This window comes from Eschrichtius robustus, chromosome 4 (assembly GCF_028021215.1).
Source record: "Eschrichtius robustus isolate mEscRob2 chromosome 4, mEscRob2.pri, whole genome shotgun sequence".
Lineage (NCBI taxonomy): Eukaryota > Metazoa > Chordata > Mammalia > Artiodactyla > Eschrichtiidae > Eschrichtius > Eschrichtius robustus.
The window spans coordinates 148,755,450-148,775,636 of NC_090827.1; the positions used below are offsets into that span (position 1 = coordinate 148,755,450).

The 20,187-nt window shown below is 55.6% G+C and overlaps 1 protein-coding gene across 3 annotated transcripts in view; it reads left to right on the forward strand.

Annotated features, from left to right (window-relative positions):
* Positions 1 to 20,187, forward strand: part of SORCS2 (sortilin related VPS10 domain containing receptor 2) — a 501,532-nt gene that overhangs the window by 291,000 nt on the left and 190,345 nt on the right. For all 3 annotated transcript variants that reach the window (XM_068543485.1, XM_068543486.1, XM_068543487.1), the window contains one exon: positions 16,842 to 16,941. In XM_068543485.1, coding sequence (XP_068399586.1) covers positions 16,842 to 16,941 — 100 coding nt within the window. The remainder of the gene's footprint in view (positions 1 to 16,841; positions 16,942 to 20,187) is intronic.

Genomic DNA, 20,187 nt, shown 5'->3' on the forward strand with positions numbered 1-20,187 from the left:
TCCTGCAGACCATCAATTCTTGCTGGATGACGCGCCTTCCCTGAGAATGGCTTAGCTCAAAATTTTCAAGCGCTTAAAGGCATCTTGTCATTATTTAACTCTCAAATGGGATTCTTAGGAATTGGAGAAATACTTTCTGCCAATTTCCACCCACTTTGGTTTCCTTGCCTGGAGAACCAAGTGCATTAAGTTACTACAGGGCGCCCATGGGTGGAGGTGGAGCAAGGGGGCCCCTCTGCAGAGAGAGGGCCTAAGGGAGGGGGGACACTGCCGGCCCCTCGCTGCACTTTTACTGTCATTTAGTGCCATGATAGAAATAGTTTGGGCATCCTTCATTCACTTCAGCAAACTTTCACTGTCTGCTCGGCTGGGAACAGGGGACACAAAGGTGAGGGCCGTGGTCTTGCAGCTTTCACAGGGTCACAGGAGCTGGGGGACAGACCCACAGGCGGCAAACCTGGGGCCAGTGGCTCCACGGGCCCAGAGTGAGCTCAAACCAGCCCTGACTTACAAGCAAGGTTGCTACACAGGGCAGTGAGGGAAAGAGGATTTTCAGTAAGTGCAGCAGCCCTTGGGGGAAAACAAAACTTGACCCTGGATCGCACATGAAATAAAACCCCAAGACGGCATCAGTGATGGGGCCCCCAGGGCAGGGAGATGTTGCTGCAGCTTCCCAGTCTGGAGGGAAACCAGACACCAGCACTCTTCTCCCGGGAGCTGATGTCCTAAAGCGAGACAGACAGTAAATCAGCAAGATGCATGTGCAGTGTCAGGTAGCAATATGCACCGTGGACAAAAGCCAAGCAGGAGAGTTACTAGGGTAGGAGGAGCAGGGCGTTCTCCTCGGTGAGGTTACATTTGAGCAGAGCCTGGAATGCAGTGAGGAGTCAGTCCCGAGTCAGTCCCTGTGGGGATCTGGGACGGAGAGCGGCACGTGCAAAGGCCCTGGTCTCATTGCCTGGGCCATATGGACCGGGCTTCATTCTCTGAGCGATGACATGTGACAGCACATAGGAAGGACCCCAACTGGGGAAACTCACCCAAGTCTTGGTGTCCAGAGTTTTTACTGGGGGTCGGTCATGTAGCCTTGTGGCTGGCCTTAGTCTCCAGCCCCTCCAGAGGTAAAGCTGAGACCCGCTGACCCAAGACCCTGCCAGGAATCATACTGTGAGCATAGACTAACTGGCCGGCCCAAGGCCTCAGGACACAGAGGCACTCTTAACAGGCAGGACCTTCCAAGGCTTAGAGGTGACCTTCCGGTGCCAGTCAAGGGCCAGACTTTTCTTGGGAATGTGCGGGGTTTGGACAACCCGGACCTGCTGAGTTAACCCCTTCCTGCACCGTCACCACATCCCTCCTGCCCCCAGGCGGGGCGCAGAGGGGGAGGAAGGGAAGGGCTGCCTCCCAGGCCAGCTACTGTGTTGGGAGGTTCAGGTTTGTCACTTCCTTTAACCCTTGTGACGACCCTGGGGTGGAAGGCGTGTCCCCATTGTACAGAAGGGACACCTGAGGTCCAGTAACTCCTGTGACCAGCTCCAGGTCACACAGCCTGTGGTGTCAGACTGCCACCACACCCCCTCCACGTGAGCATGACGTGGACCACGGGTGCTCTCTTCAAATGATGCTTTAACCATGGAGGTGCCTGCAGGAGATTGGCTCTGGGGAAGATGTGGCCCTCTCCTGGGCTGGCCGCCGGCTCAGCCAGGAAAGTGCCTGGATGGGGTAGGGAGCTCCGCAGGGCCTGCTCTGCTGCACGGCCTCGGCCGAGCTACTCACCTTCTCAGGCTGTTGCTGTGGCCCCAGCACACCCTCTCCCAGGGCACCTGGTGCGCAGGCTCGGGCATTTGCCCAGTGGGCATGGAGCTGTCTCCTCTGCACATTCAGAGAAGGATGTCTGGATGCCTGTCTGTCCTGCCGACTCCCCGGGGCTGCAGGGACAGATGCGCTGCTGCAAACTGCTTGTGCTCTGCTCCCAAATCACTCACCTGATGCATTTTGAAGAAGCCTCTGGAGCTTGATGGTGCGAGGGGTTGGGTCTGTCTTGTCTTCTTGACTGTAGGCAGGAGTGGGGAGTGATTCTAACATCCGCCCTGTAGCTGTCTGCCCTAGACAGCCTGGAGTCTTGGCTGACCTTGGCGGGGACTTCCCTCGTGGTCCAGCGGCTAAGACTCCGTGCTCCCAATGCAGGGCGCCTGGGTTTGATCCCTGGTCAGGGAATTGGATCCCGCATGCCGCAGCTAAGAGTTCGCATGCCGCAACTGAAGATCCCGCATGCCGCAACTAAGACACGGCACCGCCAAATGAATAAATAAATAAATATTAAAAAAAAAAAAAAAAGAAACGCTGAACTTGGGGCCAGGAGACCTCAGTCAGAGTCAACCCCTTGGCTGCTCAGCTGCTGTGTGAACTTGAACAAGTGACTGCTCTTCTCTGGGCCTGTGTCGTATTCATGGGAGGGGTGTGGTCGGAGGCCCAGAGGTTTCGAGGACCCTCTTGGCTCTTACAGTGGGGTTGGGTGCTGAGAGCTTCTGTGGGGCGTCGGCAATAACTCTGACGGCGTCTGGTTGAGAACTGTGTCATTCATTCATTCACTCATTCATTCATTTATGCACTCGTTCAACCAACGTTTACTGGCACTCACTTCATGCGAGGTGTTGGGCCAGAGAGCTGGCCAGATACTGTCCTGGCCATCAGGGAGCATTCAGGTGGATCAAGGGAACAGGAAATCCATTTATGGCGGAGCAGGTGTCACGGGGGACGGTGGGCCTGCAGAGGAGCAGCAAGGGGACCCGCGTGGGAGGGAAGCGAGGGTCCAAGGGCTTCACGCGTTCTGTCTTCCCCTGCCGAAGGCTCTGCCATGAGTAAGGGTCTCCTCTCTGAGCCCCGCTTCCCTCCTGTGCAGAATGCGTAGCTGGCAGCGCCCACTCCGTGTGCTTTTCCAGGGCCTGCTATTGTGAGGAACTCCGGCTCCATCCTGAAGGCGCTAGGGACACGCTGGAGGTTGTTCAGAGGGTGATTTGCATGATTTGGGAGAAGAGGAAACCAGCGCAGGTTGGAGGGACAGAGCACTTTGGGCCTCTGGCTGGCACGTCTGCAGGTCCTATCGGCTGGGAGAACACAGGCCGTGCGGGTGTGAACGCAGAGGTGCTTCTTACCCTCCGTGGAGGGCCCCGCCCTTGTATACGGTTGATGCACACAGGGCCCCCGCAGGACTGCGTGAGTGGGAGGGCAGGGTGCTTCCTGGGGAGACGGCGTGCCCCCCGCCCCTGATGGACCTGGGCCAGGCTCACCTCCTGCCCCCAGACGGACCAGGAAGGGGAAGTTCCCGATTCGCAAGGAGCCTCCACCCCCTCCTCTGGGTGCTTCCGTCTCCCTGTTCGACTCCCCCATCTACAGCCACGCGTGCAGGTACAGGTTGGAGAGGCCTCTCCTTTCACACCCTCCCTTCTGGAAAGTGGTTCCTGGTGAGGACTGGGGGACGACATGTGGTGGGGTTGAAGTTCATGGGCTCAGGGCCAGACCGCTGGGGTTCACGCTCAGCTCTGCCACTTACTACTTCACCTCTCTGTGCCTCAGTCTCCTCCTCTGGAAAATGGGACGGTGCCTCGTCCTTACCGTGTAGAGGGTTGGGAAGATTAAGAGAGCTGGTCCATCCAAAGCACTCAGCATGCAACTTGACGTATGGGGGAATAATTATTGATGAGTATTAATTCGTGATGATTACCATTATTCTTATTACTGCCACCTGATATCACAAGCAAGTTAAGTCTCAGAGATGTTGGTTGACTTGTCCAAGGTCCAGGATTAGCAAAGGATGGGGGCATCTGCAAGCCCAGATCTCAAAACTTCAACCCAGAGCAGGTCAGGGGGCCTCCTGCTGAGGAATGAGAGGCCAAGGGCCTGCAGAAACCCAGGGGCAGGTGTGGGAGAGTGTGTCTTTAAGGACACAGTTTGGAAATGGAAATCTGTAGGTTACTGACTTAACTATTCAGTTTTGTCATTGAATCAACCTTTGTTTTGTATTCCATGATCTTTTTGCCATTAAAGAGTGTCAATCGAATGCCCCCGATTTCATGACTTACAGCATTTCTTTGGTGTTTACTGAGACCGGGAGTTGTGTTCAACCTGTCTTATTTCCTGCTTAGTTTTTGGACTTTGTATTGAAATATTCCTCTGAGTTCAGTTTAAAAATAGAATTTCCTTCCAGATTGCCCATATCTCATCTGCTAATGTCTCTTTACATTCTTTTTCCTCTTTAAAAATGTTCAGTATATCATCTGCACTGCCTTTAATAGAAACTGGATAGAGTCAACAGTTACTCAGAAAATCAATTTAGAGTGTCAGGTTCTATAACTCGGGAATTGGCATATAAAAATGTTACCGTTTTATGCCAGGACCCCCTAAGAATAAATGAGGACCCTTGTTTTTAAAATATTGACTTGTAAGAGTTTCTTGGATCTAAGAGTACACTTTTGAAAAGCCATGCAGAAGCTTAGAGCCCCATTCCTGGGACTTGATCCTAGGGAGTAATCCAGCATGTGTTAAAGCAATGAAAATTTTTATAAAGGGCAGAGGGGCTTGCAATAGAACTAATAGGAGAATAGAAAGAAGTCAATTTCCAAAATGCACAGCACATAGTAAGCTCTCAGTATTTTTAGAGAGGCTTTAAAAAAGTTCATCCTAGCCAATGGCCTGTCAGTAACATCACATGCCCTGGATGGAGTATTACACAGCAGGCAGGAAACGCTAACCATTTAGTTATAAAATCAGACCAAAATTTGGGCACATGTCGTAATGGCCGTACTAGAAATATGTTCACCTGCAGACAAGGGCTGGACAGGTACAGAGGGATAACGGGACCCAGCTGATGGTTGAAATAGAAGCTTCTTTTCTTGTTATTGTTGTAGCTGCCTTCTGTTGTTCTTATTCTATTATTTTTTAAATGATTCCAAGAAGAGTGGAGGGTGTATCAGCCTATGAGGGAAGGAAATTTTCCTGGGTGTGGATTGCTAAATTTTAGGAATTTTCCTCAGGATAGATTCCAGTTCACAAGGGAAGCATAACCCAGCCCAGCCCCCAACCGGCTTTGATGCTAAGCCACGGTTCCAGATTTTGTGGCTCCCACTCCCCCGCCTCGAGCTTTCTTCCGGCTCCTCTGCCCTCCCCACTCCTGCTGGGAATTCCTAGCTGCACCCCCAGTTCCACAATGAGGCAGCTGCTGGATTGGGAAGCTCTTCGGAGCTGCGTTATCTGGTCTGCAGCAGGTCATTTCGTGTTATTATTTGTCTCATTATATTTGGGTGCTTCCTATTTGAAATGACCCTTCTGGGCTTTGGAGGGGCCTGGCATCCTCCCAAATCGGCGGGTTCCCTGGGAGATCGTGTGCATCAGTGCACTTCACCCCGGGTAGCGGGGGAAAGAAGCTGGACACGGCAGGGCCCGTTCCTGGGTAGCAACTGGCCTGTCCCGTTTGTAGGACGTGCTTGTGTGTCCTTCCCGACAAAATCCAAGACGACAAACACTGCTTTCCCAGCCTCTCCACGCCCCCTCCGTGTCAGGGTCTCCAGACTCGCCTTGGCCTTTGCAGGTGTGCCCGGCTGAGGGCTTGCAGAGCGGCTGTAAAAGCAGGGACATCTGCTGGGCTTTGATGAGGCCTGTGTGTCAAGGTGAGCCGCAGGCAGCCCTGCCTGGGCCAGGTGAGCTCTGCCCACCCCAGGACAGTGCCCAGGGACACTGCCGGGGACCCAGGCCTCATTTAGTCCCGATGGTTCCAACCCACTTCTAAGGACCCCACCAGCTGGGAAAAGAGCCATGGCAAAGGTCCCACCTCGGGTCATCTTAAAACCTCCAGAAATAAAACCGACAGAACCACTCATAGAGCTGGAAGCTGGTAGAAGGTGCCCAGTTTAGAACCCGCGTAGGACACAGTCTCACTTTGTCCCTTATGAGCCGAGCAAGAGACTCCATCGGCTTGCATCTCAGTTTCTTCATTTGTGCCTTGAGAGTCGCTGGCTGGAATGGAGATTAGATGAGGTCACCCAGCCAGCGTCTTTATCCTGGGCCTGCAGCAGCCTCAGCCCCGGCCGCCTGGTCGGGGCTGAGGTCCCCGTGCGTTACTTGTGTCTCCTCCGGGCTCTGGACCTTGGCTACTCCATAGCCTCTGCCTGGGACTTGGGCCCTCATTGCTTCACTGCAGCTGCACGGAGCAGCCAGCACCTGAGGCTGATTGTCGGGGGTGCTTCAGGAATCACTCCCACCCCTTTGTCCAGTACCCTCTTCCTCCCCTTCCCTCCTCAGTTCCTGCCAGCTCCTCCGCCAGGCCTCCCCAGACCCCCAGGCACATACAGAGCCTTTGCCAGGTTCCCTGGGAGCATCTAGCACCTTCCCCAGTTTCCCTGGGAGCTCCTGGCACCTTCCCCAGTCTTTGAGAGCTCCTGGCACGTTTCAGGCTCTGACTTCCTCTTTCGCTGCATATCCAAGGTGCTTTTCTTGTGCTTCAGCCCCGCCCCCAGGACCTGGGGCTCCCCAGAGGCGGCTGCCCTGCCCTGCTCCTCAGCAGCTGTGGCAGGAGCTTTGCTCCTTCAGTGTGGGCGCTGGCACAGCCCAGAGCAGGTTCCTGGTGGCCCCCTGCTAAGCTGGGTGTAAGCCCTTTCCTCCTGGTCTGTGAGAAGGTCTTGGGAGGGACAGCATCCAGGAGGAGGGGTGTGGGCTGTGTCTGCTGACTGATGGGTGTGGAATTATTTCAGGATCTGAACAGGAAGTACAGTTGCACTGGCACCACCAGCCGCGGAAACGCCCGCCCACCCCCGCTGCACTCCGCGCTCGGCGCAAAGCCGGCACAGAATAGGCGCTGGGGAAGGGTGTGTTGGAAGGCATTCTTGAGCTGAGGGAATCACTCATCTCAGGGATTCACTGAAAGGGAGGTGACCCTTACTGTGGAGTAAGGAGGTGCAGCTGGCTGGGAGCCAGCTTGAGCAGAAAGTCCTGCGAGCAGCCTTGCAGGGTGGCCTGGTCCCCGGCTCTGCACCAATTTCCATCCCTAAGTTGCTGGTAGAGCTGCAGGCAGGGATACTGAGGCCGTCCCTGGGACCAGGCCCTGCCCAGCCCAGCTTCATTCTGGAAAGATCCACTGACTTCACAGCACCTAACACACGTGGGCACAGAGCATCAGCAGAGCCACGGCAGGGGGGCTAGAAACCACATGTGGAAGGGCTGGCTGGGAGACGAGCTCCCGGGATGGACTCAGAGGGGTGGGCACTGGCACGTGACTGTGAGTTCGAGCGTGGAAGATCTGGGGCCCCTGCTAGGGTGCTCCTCTGGGCCGGCACAGAACACTGCCTGGGCCCTCTTAGGATTGGGCTTGAGTTCAAGACATGGAAACAACCTCAATGGCCATCGACAGATGAATGGATAAAGAAGATGTGGTACATATCTGCAATGGAATACTACTCAGCCATAAAAAAGAATGAAATAATGCCATTTGCAGCAACATGGATGGACCTAGAGATGATCATACTAAGCGAAGTAAGTCAGACAGAGAAAGACAAATATCATATGATATCACTTACATGTGGAATCTAAAATACGACACAAATGAACTTATCTATGAAACAGAAAGAGACTCAGAGAACAGACTTGTGGTTGCCAAGGGGGAGGGGGTTGGGGGAGGGATGGAGTGGGAGTTTGGGGTTAGCAGATGCAAACTATTATATAGAGAATGGATAAACAGCAAGGTCCTACTGTAGAGCACAGAGAAATATATTCAATATCCTGGGATAAACCAAAATGGAAAAGAATATGAAAAAGAATGTATATATATGCATAACTGAATCACTTTACTGTATAGCAGAAATTAACACAACATTGTAACTCAACAATACTTCAATGAAATAAATTAAAAAAAGAAAAAAAGACTGGGCTTGAGTTAAGGAGAAGCCCTAAGCCAGGGAGAAAACCCACAGGTAATACTAACAGGACTACTGAGCGGGGAAGGGCTGCGGTCAGTGTGCAAATGCTGACACGGCAGAGAGCATCACCCGCCAGGCTCTGCGAGAGGAAGAAATAGAGTCAGAAAGTCCAGACACGCAGGGTGGGTGCCCGGCCCTGTTAGCATCCCCAGGGACAGGAGTGCATGCCCGGGGGATGGCCTGGGGTACAGCAGAGAAGGCAGACTTGAGCCAACAGCTTGGGCTTAAACTGAGTTTCCTGTAGTTGCCGTGTGACCCTGAGCAAGGCAGGTGATATGCCTTGAGCCTCAGTTTCCTCACCTGTAAAATGTGAAGGCATGCTCCTGGTCGATGCTATCGTCCTGTTCCTGGGAGGCTGAGCTCCGCCCTTGGCCTGGTGTCCAGAGCGTGTGAGCCCCTGTGTCTGTTAATCCCCCCAAGAGGCCTTTCCCGTTGCAGGGAGACCACGCTCTCAGATCCTCGGGGCAACTTGCCTGGCGTCGCCCCGCCACTGCCATCGCGCCCCCTTGAGGGCAGGCTGAGACCCCTTCCCTCGGCTCACCCACCTGGCTGGCACCCGACTCCCCGTTTCACTCTCAGAATCTCTAGCCACGTCACGCAATTTTCTTGAATGACTTGACCGGCCTATCAGTGCCGCGGGCCACCTTAATTCTCTCTCCTTGGCTGATCCCAAGAGGGTTTATTTGTCAGTCCCGGGCAGCGGATCAAAGCCTCGTCTTTCCAGGGCCCCTGGAGTTGTCGGTTCCTGAGGACACGGGTGCCCCCTGGCTGGTGGCCTCTCGACATCCGTCCCTTCTCGTCTCACATCACAGACTAAAGTTCAGCAGGGCGGTCAGCTGGGAAACCATCCTAACACACGTCACCTCCTCTGGTGGGAGGGCCCAGGGTGGACGCCCGGAGACGAGATTGAGTCCCGGCTGTGGCACGGATTCCCCAGGGGACCCTGCACACGTCCCTTCCTTGCCGGGCCTCGGTTTCCCCACATGAAAAGCGCAGGTGGGAGTTCCCATCCCTGGTGTGGCTTTGGGGTCTGCCCGGGTGCTTTGCACACCGACGGTGCAGGGCTAGTGCCGGTCCTCTGGGTAATCGTCAGGGCGCGCGAGGCGAGTCCACACAGCCACGCCTCCGGCCAGAGAGCGAGGTCCACACGGATTCGGTGCGGCATCAGTGTCCCTCAGGAGGCTCCGTGATGCGGGGACCCGTCACCTGCCCGCGACCACGAGCCCGCCTTGTGTTCTCCCTCCTCACACCGGCTCCAGTCTCACGGTGGGTATCTGAGGTCTGTGCCGTTGACCCCTTTTACAGACAAACAAACTGAGTCTCGCAGAGGTCCAGGCCTTGCCCAAGGCCATATGCTTGCAGGTGGTACCAGCCACGCAGGGGGCACCCCCCTTTCCCACCTGTGTGGTTTCCCAGAGTAGCCGGGAGACAGTGGGAGCTGGGGGCTCATCCGCACAGGGGGAGGGGCCGGAGCTGAACTTATGTCCCTGCCAATGAAATAATTATAGAGTATGAAAATGGCTTAATTAAATAATTTTTTAAAAAGTGAATATGTACAGACAGCAATTAAGCAGCCGATTTTCAAGTAGAAATTTTCCAACTGCGCTTGTCTTCCATGTATCTATTTGCCCTATTTTAGAGTCTGGTTTTTTTTTCCAAAATTTTTAATTTGAATAAATCTAGATTGGATGATCACTTTCTGAGTGCAGTTAGAAGAACTTGGAGATGGTATTAGTGCTGGGGAAGTTTGGGGCGGGTGTGGGGAGGAAGCCTGGCACAGAGGAGACCCAGGGTGAGGGCTGTTCCTCCACACTTCTCCCTCCTTCCCCCTCCTCTTCCCTTCCCCCACCCTCCTTTTTCCCTCCTCCCCTTCCTCCCTCCCTTCTATCCTTCCTTCCGGACACGGAGAGCTCTCACAGGCATTTTCACGATCCTGAGATGAGAGGGGGAGTCTCTCCCCAACAGGCAAGTTCAGGGGTCACTTTTGGCTGGTGCTCAGACATTAATCAAATCCAATCCCCACAGTTTCTATGGAAAACTTGCCCAGAGTGGGATACCCTCTCACCCGAGGTCACACAGCCTTCGGGTCTGGTACCTGGTGCACCTGCGTAGGAATCCAACAAGCATTTGTTGAGTGCTGGCTGCGTGCCTGACCTGTGGATTCTTGGATGATCTTGGTGACCGCTGTCCTCACTCCAACTGGGTGATCTGTAGGGACTTCAGGAGGATGTGGCATTAGATTCAGGGTTGGTGCCCTGGGGCTGTGGGGGATTTAGATAAGAGTCAGGAATGTAAGACATTTAACTGAGTCATCCTTGTCTCAAGCTTGGTGAGCTCATAACAGAGATCTGCGCACTCTGGGAAAGAGACAGGATCCTCCATCATCGGGCATCTTGAGCGTCCCTGGGCATCTCCGGTTTGCATCCTGAGTGGTGCTTATTTTCAGCAGCCCTCAGACACACAGGGCGAGGCAGGGACCACATAACACTCCATCACTTTCTACTTTCCTTTCTTGGAATAACTCTTCATAACACGGATACCATCACTGCTAGACTTGTTCCTTCACTTGAAGTCTTTGAGAAACAAGCGGTCTTGGGAAATAATGAAGTGAAATATGGATACCTGCGTGGCCTCAGGCAACGAGGTCTGCCTGGGCAAGGGTTTCCCCAAGGACCGGCCTCGGGGTCGGGGAGGCCGGGAGCCCAGGGAACAGACAAGGACACTGCAGGTGAAGGGCATGTGACCACTGCCTTTTCCATTCATGGGGGCCCCAGGGACCCCTGACTCCAACTCTCTGATGCCTCGAGGGGAAACCAATGCCCCATCCTGAGTGTGAGCCCAGGAGCTCACTCTCAGTAGCAGCGAGGGGGCATGGCCAGACCCCTGACCGCCAGACCCCTTCTTCTTGGCCTCACGGGATCTCAGGACCCCCCTGACCAGTGCCAGGCGAGGAGGTGGCCCAGGCCGTGGACACAGGGAAACACGTGCTGCTCTGAACTCGCCCATCTTCGAGCCCCGCCGTGCCCTGCAGGCTTAGTGGGTGCTGGTGAGTGAGCCTCACCCAGGGGCTGTCCTGACTTCCCCGAGCCACACCCCGTCTGAAGCAGCACCCTCCATCCTCCGTGCTACCCGGGTCGCCTCCCATCTCCTCCCTCGGCCTTACACCTTGCCATCCCCAGCTCCCGGGCGTGTGCCCTGCCCTTCCTTTCTGCTCCTCTCCACTGCCACTCCCTCCGCCTCAGTCACGTGTCCCACCCGGGGTCACCCCAGTCTTCCTAAAATAGTAGCGATGACAAACTCCTACCATGCGGGCTTTGAGACACCGTCTAACACTTCTCCCACGGTCACTCCACTCATCCCCTTCCAGATGGGGGCACGGACCTGACCCTGCAGAACCCCGCTAACACCCTGCAGACTCCACCCACAGCCTCAGCCTGTGGCCAGACCAGTTAGTCCGGTAGGAATAGGATGCAAGCCACGCGTGGATTGTCATTAAAAAGTAGAAACCGGGGACCTGAAAAGAGCTGGAGGAACCTTAAAGGCATATTACTAAGTAAGAAAAGCCAGTCTGAAAAGGCTACAGACCAATAGATGACATTCTAGAAAAGGCAGAACTATGGAGACGGTGAAAAGATCAGTGGTTATGGGGGTGGGGCAGGGAGGGAGGGTGCATAGGCGAGCCCGGGGCATTTTAGGGCAGTGACGCTACTCTGTATGACACTATAATGGTGGACATATGTCACTGTACACTTGTCCATAGAATGTCAACCCAAGAGTGACCCCTCACATAAGCTATAGACTCTGGGTGATGATGGTGTGTCAGTATCGGTTCATCAGCTGTAACACACTTGCTGCTCTGGCGGGGGAGGGAGGTGCATGACGTGATGGAGATTATGCACGTTTGGGGGCAGGGGGGACACGGGAAATCTCTGCACCTTCCTCTGTTTAGCTGTGAACCCCAAACTGCTCTTAGAAATTTAACTCTATTAATTAAAGAAACAGGTGCAATTAATCTTAATAATAGACTTTAACTCAGTATATCCACAATATTATGTCAACATGCAATCAATATAACATTATAATGAAATAGTTTACATTCTTTTTTTTAAAATTTATTTATTTAATTTTGGCCGTTGGGTCTCCGTTGCTGTACACGGGCTTTCTCTAGTTGCGGTGAGCGGGGGCTAATCTTTGTTGCAGTGCGCGGGCTTCTCATTGCGGTGGCTTCTCTTGTTGCGGAGCACGGGCTCTAGGCGTGTGGGCTTCAGTAGTTGTGGCACATGGGCTCAGTAGTTGTGGCACACGGGCTTAGTTGCTCCGCAGCCTGTAGGATCTTCCCCGACTAGGGCTCAAACCCGTGTCCCCTGCATTGGCAGGTGGATTCCTAACCACTGCACCACCAGGGAAGTTCAAAATAGTTTACATTCTTTTTTCTCTACTAGCGGGGTCTGTAACCCAGAGCAGGTCCAGATCTCTCTGTGGCATCTGGGGTCGTTCACACCTGCCCCTGTCATCCACCTTGTCAGCCTCTGGCCCTGTCATCTCTCTCACAATTCACTGTAGCCCCTCCTGCTCCCCACCCTGCTCCAAAGCCCTACCTTAGAACTGGCTCCAATGCCCACCTGTGGAAGGAGGAATAATACCCCCCAAAGATATCACATCCTAATCCCTGGAGCCTGTGAATATGTCACGTGGCAAAGGGGACTTTGCAGGTGTGATTAAGATGGGGAGATTGGGAGGGAGTTCCCTGGCGGTCCAGGGGTTAAGACTCTGCACTTTCACTGCCGTGGCCCTAGGGGAACTAAGATCCCGCAACGTGCCCGGCGAGGCCAAAAAAAAAAAAAAAAAAAAAAAAGATGGGGCACTGGGGAGATGATGCTAGATTAGCCCTGTGGGCCCTGTGTAATCACAAGGGTCCTCACAGAAGGAGTCAAGGGGAGATTTGGCTACGGGTGAAAGAGATGTGACAATGGAAGCAGAGACTGAAGGGTTTGCTTCGAAGGTGGAGGATGGGCCACAAGCCACAGAATGCAGGCACCTCTGGAAGCTGGAAAAGGCAAGGAAACGGATTTTCCCCTGAAGCTTCCAGAAGGTGCAGAGGACTTGATTTCAGCGCATAAGACCATTTTGGACTTCTGACCGCCAGAACTGTGTGATAATGCATGTGCCTTATTTTAAGTCGCTGAGTTTGTGGTAATTTGTTCCAGCACCCACTGGAAACTCTACACTCCCCTCCTTGGTGACGGCCCCCCCAGCCAGCGTCGGCCTCCCTCTCCTCGGAGCCTGTCGTCCACCAGGACCCCCTCAAGGACGGTGGGAGGTGAAGAGGGCCTGGGATGGGGCGATGGAGGTGTTGGGATGCAATGTAAATGATCTAGGAGGAAGAGTCAGCAAGATGGATTAGCTGGGCAGTGGGGGCAGTATGGGGGCGGGGCAGCCGAGGATGGCCCCTGGCCCCGGGCGGTGTGACGTCCCCCTTAGAGTCTCCCAAAGTTCTCTGGATGTGTCCATCTGTCTGCTCTCTCTGTCCCACAGTGTCTGTCCTACTCACCAGGGGATGAAGTGACTGGCGCATAATAGGTACTCAATAAACGTATGTGGCAGGAATGAATTTGAACAAATAAAGAAATCTGAATTCCCAGTCCCAGTGTGATGCTTAAAGCATAAAAGAGCTGAACAAATGTTGAATGAAAGAGTGAATGAATGAATGAATGAACTGATGTCCCAGTCTCTGGCAGGTGGCCTGGAACTTGGGGCTAATGGCTGTTTGAGGAATTGGATTTGCATTGTCTGGCGGAGTGAGGTGTTTCTGACGCTGCCATAGCTGGTGATGCAGTGGTAGGACTTTGCTTTAAACAGATCCATCCTTCCCTGTCCAGAGAGAAGGGAGAGGGGCCCCCGTCCTCAGGGCCTTTGTTCCTGCCCTTCCCTCTACCTGCGATGCTGTACTAGTTCCTCCGGCTGCCATACAAAGTACCACACACTGGCTGCCTTTAGACAATGGAAATTGTTGTCTGCGGTCTAGAGGCTGGAAGTCTGGGATCCAGGTGTCGGCAGGGTTGGTTCCTTCTGGAGGATCTAGGGGAAATCTGCTCCATGCCCCTCTCCAGTCTTCTGGGGGTGGCTGGCAATCCTTGGTGTCCTTGCCTGTCCCCAAGGTCACATGACGTTCTCCCTGTGTGTCTGTGTGTCTCTGCCCACACTTCCTTCTTTGAATGACACCAGTCATTGGATTGCGGCCCATCCTACTCTAGTATGACCTCATCTTAACTTAATTCCATCTGCAAAGACCCTATTTGCAAATAAAGGTCACATTCACGGGTTCTGGGTAGACATAAATTTGGGGGAGACATTACTTAACCCAGTACAGGTGGCTTTCCCGCAGCCAGGCGCATAGCACTTTCTCTTCCTTCCTTCCCGTCTCAGCCCAGACATCACCGGTCTGAGGGCCCTTCCCTGCCACGCTCTCTGAGACAGCAGTCCACTGCCCCCTCCATCCCCCTACTCTGTTTTTTCTTCTTCCCAGCCCTTATCTCCTCTGACATGGCTATATTTTTGCTTATCTATTTATCACCCTCGTCCCCGGGCCCCACTAGAATGTAGGTTCCCGGGCAGCAGGGCCTAGATCCCACTTGCTCCCTGCTGTGGGCCCACACCAGCAGGTGCCCTTGAGTGAGCAGGTGCAAACAGGCTGCTGTGGCCACAGGCGGGGGACTAGGGGGGAGGCTGGACCGCGGGGAGGCAGCTGGGCTGGGGCAGGTGGGTGTCAGGATGGAGGGGAGGAGTGGACTGCCCGGTGTCTGGAAGGCAGAATCAATCGCAGGTCTTAGAGATGCTGGTTGGGGTAGAGGTGAGGGACCAAGAGGCTCAGAGGTTACCAGGCACCGAACTCCTAAGCACAGCTATTTGTTTCGGGGTCGGGGGTGGTTCTAGAATTTCCTGGGTCTCTGGATCAATCCTCTGCTAATGGGCCTCTGACTCCCTCCTTCCCAAAGAAAATCAATTCTCAGAGGTTTTGAGAGTAAGTCCTTCCCTAATTACACCTCCAGTGGGGCTGCTTTGTTCTCTCCAGCCAGCCCTCCCTGGGGAGGCCAGGGGCGGGCAGAGGCCCAGGGGACCCTACTGGGGGTCGGGCGGGGCGGCCCCTGCTGGAGTTCCCTGGGAGTCAGAGGGCAGGGGCTGCCTTCTGTCCTGGCCTGGGAAGGACCTTGGGGCCTGAGGACTTCCAGGGACATGGGGCCCCTGAGCACAAAGGCCACAAACACAGCCCACCTTCCTGGGGCCTCAGTGAAACGGAAGGCTTGGGGAAGAAGTAGAGAGGAAGTACATCCCTGTAGAAAGTGCTGAGGATGTACTATGGGATGGAATTGAAAGACTGCCAGTGGGGTGCGGTGTTTACGTTGAGCAGCTCCAGGGCTCCCCCAGGAGCCCAGGCTACACTGGGCAAGTCTGACACTCACGGCCCGGTCCAGCCCCTCCGTGGGCCCAGAGAGGGGAAGGGGCTGCTTGGGCCGCCTGCAGGCCGGGCTCCACGCGGTGCTAGGGTCCGAGGACAGGAATCCAGGTGACCGCCCGGCCCCCCTTCCACCTCCCATCAGCTGGGATGGGCCGCCCTTGGCCCTGGAGCTCAGCTCCATGCAGGCCGGTCTCAGTGGTGATCAGAAAGATGGACGGGCCCGAGGGGCCCCAGCACGGCAGGCCTCAGTAGCCTTGGACTCCCATTCCTGGCCCCGTCCCCGCCTTGGGGTGAGTCCTGACTGGTCAGAAGACAGGACACCCTGGGAGAAGCTGAGGTCTCTGGAATAATGCACGTTGGTTTAAGGACTGGAGGCAACGTGCAGCCTGGGCCTGACCGTGTCTCCAGCCCTCTGCGGCCACAGCACGTTTTAACCAGCTGGTCACAAGGAGTGCTGGGCCCAGGGTCACTGAGCTGAGCTCAGCGGAGGGTGCTGAGCTTCAGCATGGAATTAATCCCATGTCCCGACGTGTTGGCTGCTGTGAAATCGCCCGTGATGCCTTATCTCCCTCTCACTGCTGCGGCCGCTCTGGGCGGAGGTTAGATCTCAGAGATTCTCTCCTGCAGCCCTTGCCTTACAGACAGGAAAGTGGGCACCCCCCTGGGCGGCAGGGACTGGCCCCGGCCCGGCTGTGGCGAGCGGATGCTGACACCCACTGGCCGGCATAGGGATTGGGGTCTGATTCCCAGCAGCTCTGGAGCTTGGGTACCTGCTGCCGCCCCTGCAGCCTTGTGGGTGCACATGGTCAGGGCGGACGGTGCCGCTCGCTGGAAGAACTCAGGGTCCAGAGAGGGAAACAGACAAGCAGACAGGCCTCAGGGCAGCGGGGAACTTCTAGAGAGCAAACAGGACTCCAGCTGTTCGTGGGGGGCCCGTGCTCGCATCCTGAGTCGGCCACTTGTTAGCTGAGTGATTTCAGGCAAGAATGTATCCCCTCCAAGCCTCCTCCTGGTCCTCTGGTCATCTTCGAGATGGACATAGTGACGTCATCTGTCCAGGTTTTCCGAGGAATCAAAAGGATGGAAGGACCTAGACGTGGCCAGTACATATGAGACCCTTCGTGACCAGTGAGACGCAGATACAGTAAAGCTAACATATACTGTGGACCGCCCAGGGCCGGTGGCTCGTGGGAAGGCTGGCTGGCATTCGCAGCTCCAGACCTGGGCTCGTCCTGGGTGTCCCCGAGGGAGCCCCAGTCTCCTCCTGGCCCCCTGGGGCATGCTGTTCCGGGGAAAGGGAGAGGATACACCCGAGGGTGTCCTGGGCGCTGCACCCACACTGGCGGGGGACACCGTGTAGGCTGGATAACTGCACGTGCAGGGGCCTGTCACTGACAGCTGTCTTCCTGTCCTCCCAGGTCATCGGACTTCGGGACAACCTACACCAAGCTTACCCTTCAGCCTGGCGTCACTACCGTCATCGACAACTTCTACATCTGCCCGACCAACAAGAGAAAGGTAGGCTCTGCACAGCGGGAGCCGCTGCTGCCTTGCTTCTCCAGGATCCTGACAGCGGGGCGGAGGTGTTTACCTCCCAGCTCTCTGCGTCACCCCTCCCGCTTCCGCCTTAATTCATATGGATGAATTAAGTTTTAAAGCAGCAGCTGGGCCTTGGGAGAAAAGTTGTCCTGGTGCGTTTGTTTTCCCCTGCCCTGGGCCAGCATCCATCCAGGTAAAGCGGGGTAGGGGCAGGGGTGGCCACTCTGGAGGAGAGAAAGAATATCTCTCTTTGGTTTGGCGTCCTTGGAAAGCAGTGAAGAACAGTCCCGATCTCCTGCAGGGTTTTTTATTTGTTGATTTGGTTTTGATTTGGCTTTGGTGTCTCATCTGAGCTTCACTTTCTGTTTTCTTGGTCTGAGCGTATCTTCTGACTCTGCTCTCTGCCTGACTGTGGATCAGGGAACTTTGTCATTTCCAGGCTACGGCCACCTCCGCCGGGTTCCGTGAGAAGACCCTTTTGCAAAGCCATGGTTGCCTCCTAGCCACCTCGGGACCCCAGACTGAGGTCAGAGGAAGCAGAGGCAGAGGAACCCAGGGCAGAGCCGTCCTGCGCACGTGACTCCATGCAGGGAAGTAGATCATTGTCACAGAGGGGAACTTGGACAGATCAGGTTCCTCCTGGGAAATGGGATGTAACCCCAGAGAACTGTGACACTGGGGATTAGAACCCAGAGCCCAGCCCTTGCTTACGAGCCCAGCCCACGGGCACCGATAGATGCTCTGACGCGACGTAGAGCCCGGAAAACCTCTGTAGACTGATGAGTGTCCCGGGAAGACAGTCATCATTGCCAGATGGCTGGATGCGGAGGGCACTGGAGGGTTTGCTGGTCACGCTGACGGCAGGTTATTGGGCTCAGAGGAGTCGGTGTGTGCGTGAACTTGGCAGGTTCTGCAGGGACCAAGGCCCCATCGTAGACTTCACGGGCCGTGAGGACTGATGTGCATTGCCATTCACTGGGGGCTGTTCAGGGAATCTTGATGGCACTTTTTAATGGGATGTCAGCTTTCTAAAGCAGGTCTCCCCTCCTCCGCCGACCCCCTTCCTTGACTTTTACTGCTGTAAAAGCTTCCTTATGGACAGAATTGGGATGCAGAGGTGGGGAGGGCTGCTGGAGAGGGGGGAACTTCACAGGGACACCGGCACCTGCCCGGAGGCGACTCGGCACTGAACGGAGAGAGGCAGGGGTTTGGTTTTGCCAGTGCCCGGGTCTCCCTGGGCCCTGCTCGGGGACTTCACGTGCACGATCTCACTCTGTCCCACAGGGGCCGAGGAACGAGGTGTTATTATGCCATTTTCCAGGGCAGAAAACTGAGGCATAGGAAGGTGAGACTTAGCACTTAATCACACGGCTGGTGGTGGGAGGCCTGGATTTGACCCCAGCCTCATGTGGGTCCAGAGCTGAGGGGTTTTCTTGTGCAGGAGTGAGAGCAAGTACGGGGGAATGACCCCCCAACTACCACCCCACCCCGACCCCCCACAGCTCAGCCCACGTGCTCCCCGAGCTGTCCTCGTCCCGTGTCTGGTCGGCCCCAGCCCAGGCTGGTGAGGAGTCAGAGCTGGAATGCAGCCCTTGCTCTGCTGTGAGCTCAGCGCTTTTCCTGCGTGCCATCCCCGCCCTCTGAGCCACAGGGTTCTCTTGGGGGGTGGGGGGGGGGGTGAGCAAGGGAAATGCCCAGGCAGCACCCTAGCCCAGGCCTGGGTGCAGCAGCACGTGCATAGCACAGAGACCTTCGTTGGCCAGGAGAGCTGAGTGCTTGGAAGGGGCAAGGACAGACATCCTGCTTCCCTGCCCGCTGTCATCTCTCTCCCTGGGGCCACTGTGATTTGGATGCGAGACAAGGGAGGGCTGCCGCGGGCTGGTGCTGACCCAAGCCAGAGGCCCCCCCATCACCCCCAAACTCCAGCCAGCAGTGGACACGGGAGGCCATGCCACCCATCTCCTGCATGTCCTCCAATTTCCGTCTGTCTAGCCAGCCCGGTCCTGGAACCTTCCTCCAAGCTGACCCTGCCATCCCTCACCAGCTGGGAGGACCCACAGGTGCCCAGATGTGACAGAGGCTCCAGGGCCGGCCCCAAAGGCCACGTCCTCCTTTGGAAACGAGAAAGGCAGAGGCAACAGTGGCAGTCACAGAACGGGGAGTCTCTGAGGCGTGAGGTCAGGGAAGGCTGCCAGGCTGCCAGCAGTGAGGCCAGACAGACCCTGGTCCTGCGCAAAGCAGCCGCTGCTGAGCCTGTGTCCTGCTGTAATGGGGGTGGCTGGGGGTTAATGAGCTGATGGGCGGGGGCTCAGCAAAGGGGCTTCTAGGTCACGTAGGGCATCTGGGCAGGCAAAGGGCACCAGGAGTGAAGCATCAGTTTTGGTTACCTGGGGGCTCGGGGCCGATGGAGAGCTGGGGGCTCTGATTGGGGTGTTCAGCAGGACCTCCTCTGCAGGCAACATTGGGATGGGGATGCAGGCAGGGAGATGTGCGCATCTTGAAAAAAAGATAAGACACTGATCGGCGATGCCTGTGAGAGGTTATTTGATGATTTGGACATTTAGCCTGGAAATATCGCTGGAGATAGAGGCTGCGTCTGGTCGGCCCCTGTGCCCAGCACAAGCACTCAGCCAATGTTAAAGGATGAATGCGTGCATGAATGAATGCATGAATGAACGAATGAATGAGTGAGTGCCACAAGCAGCAGCCGGTCCCGCTGAATGGACGCTATTGCCGAGTCGCCCACCTGATCCGCAGACTGCCCCTGCACCTGGATGGGGCCTGTAGGCGTGCAGCCCGAGGCTCCTTCCTGGGGTTGCGTGGGGCACCCTGCATTTGTAGGGTGGTCTGGGGGACAGCACCCAGGCCGGGGAGCCCCGTCCTCAGTCCAGTTCTGCCGTGACCCTCCGGTGAGGGCGCATCAGGGAGGTCCCAGGGTGTCTCATCTCTTAACAGGGGCAATGATGGAGGGGAGATTGACAGGTGAATGCTGAAAGAACCTCACTCATTACTGCCACTTAAGACATCCGCTGAATCACGGCTCCCAAATGTGTCCCCTTTCCAATCTCTGGCACCTGTGAATGTCACCTTATGTTTTAAATGCATGTAGGAGCAGAAAAGCCACAGTGCCTGTCACAGAAAAAGCTGATGTGAGACCATGTCAAGTAAAGAACCGGAAGCCACGGGGGCTGGTGAAGGTGGAGGGGAGATTTGGGCGCCACAGGC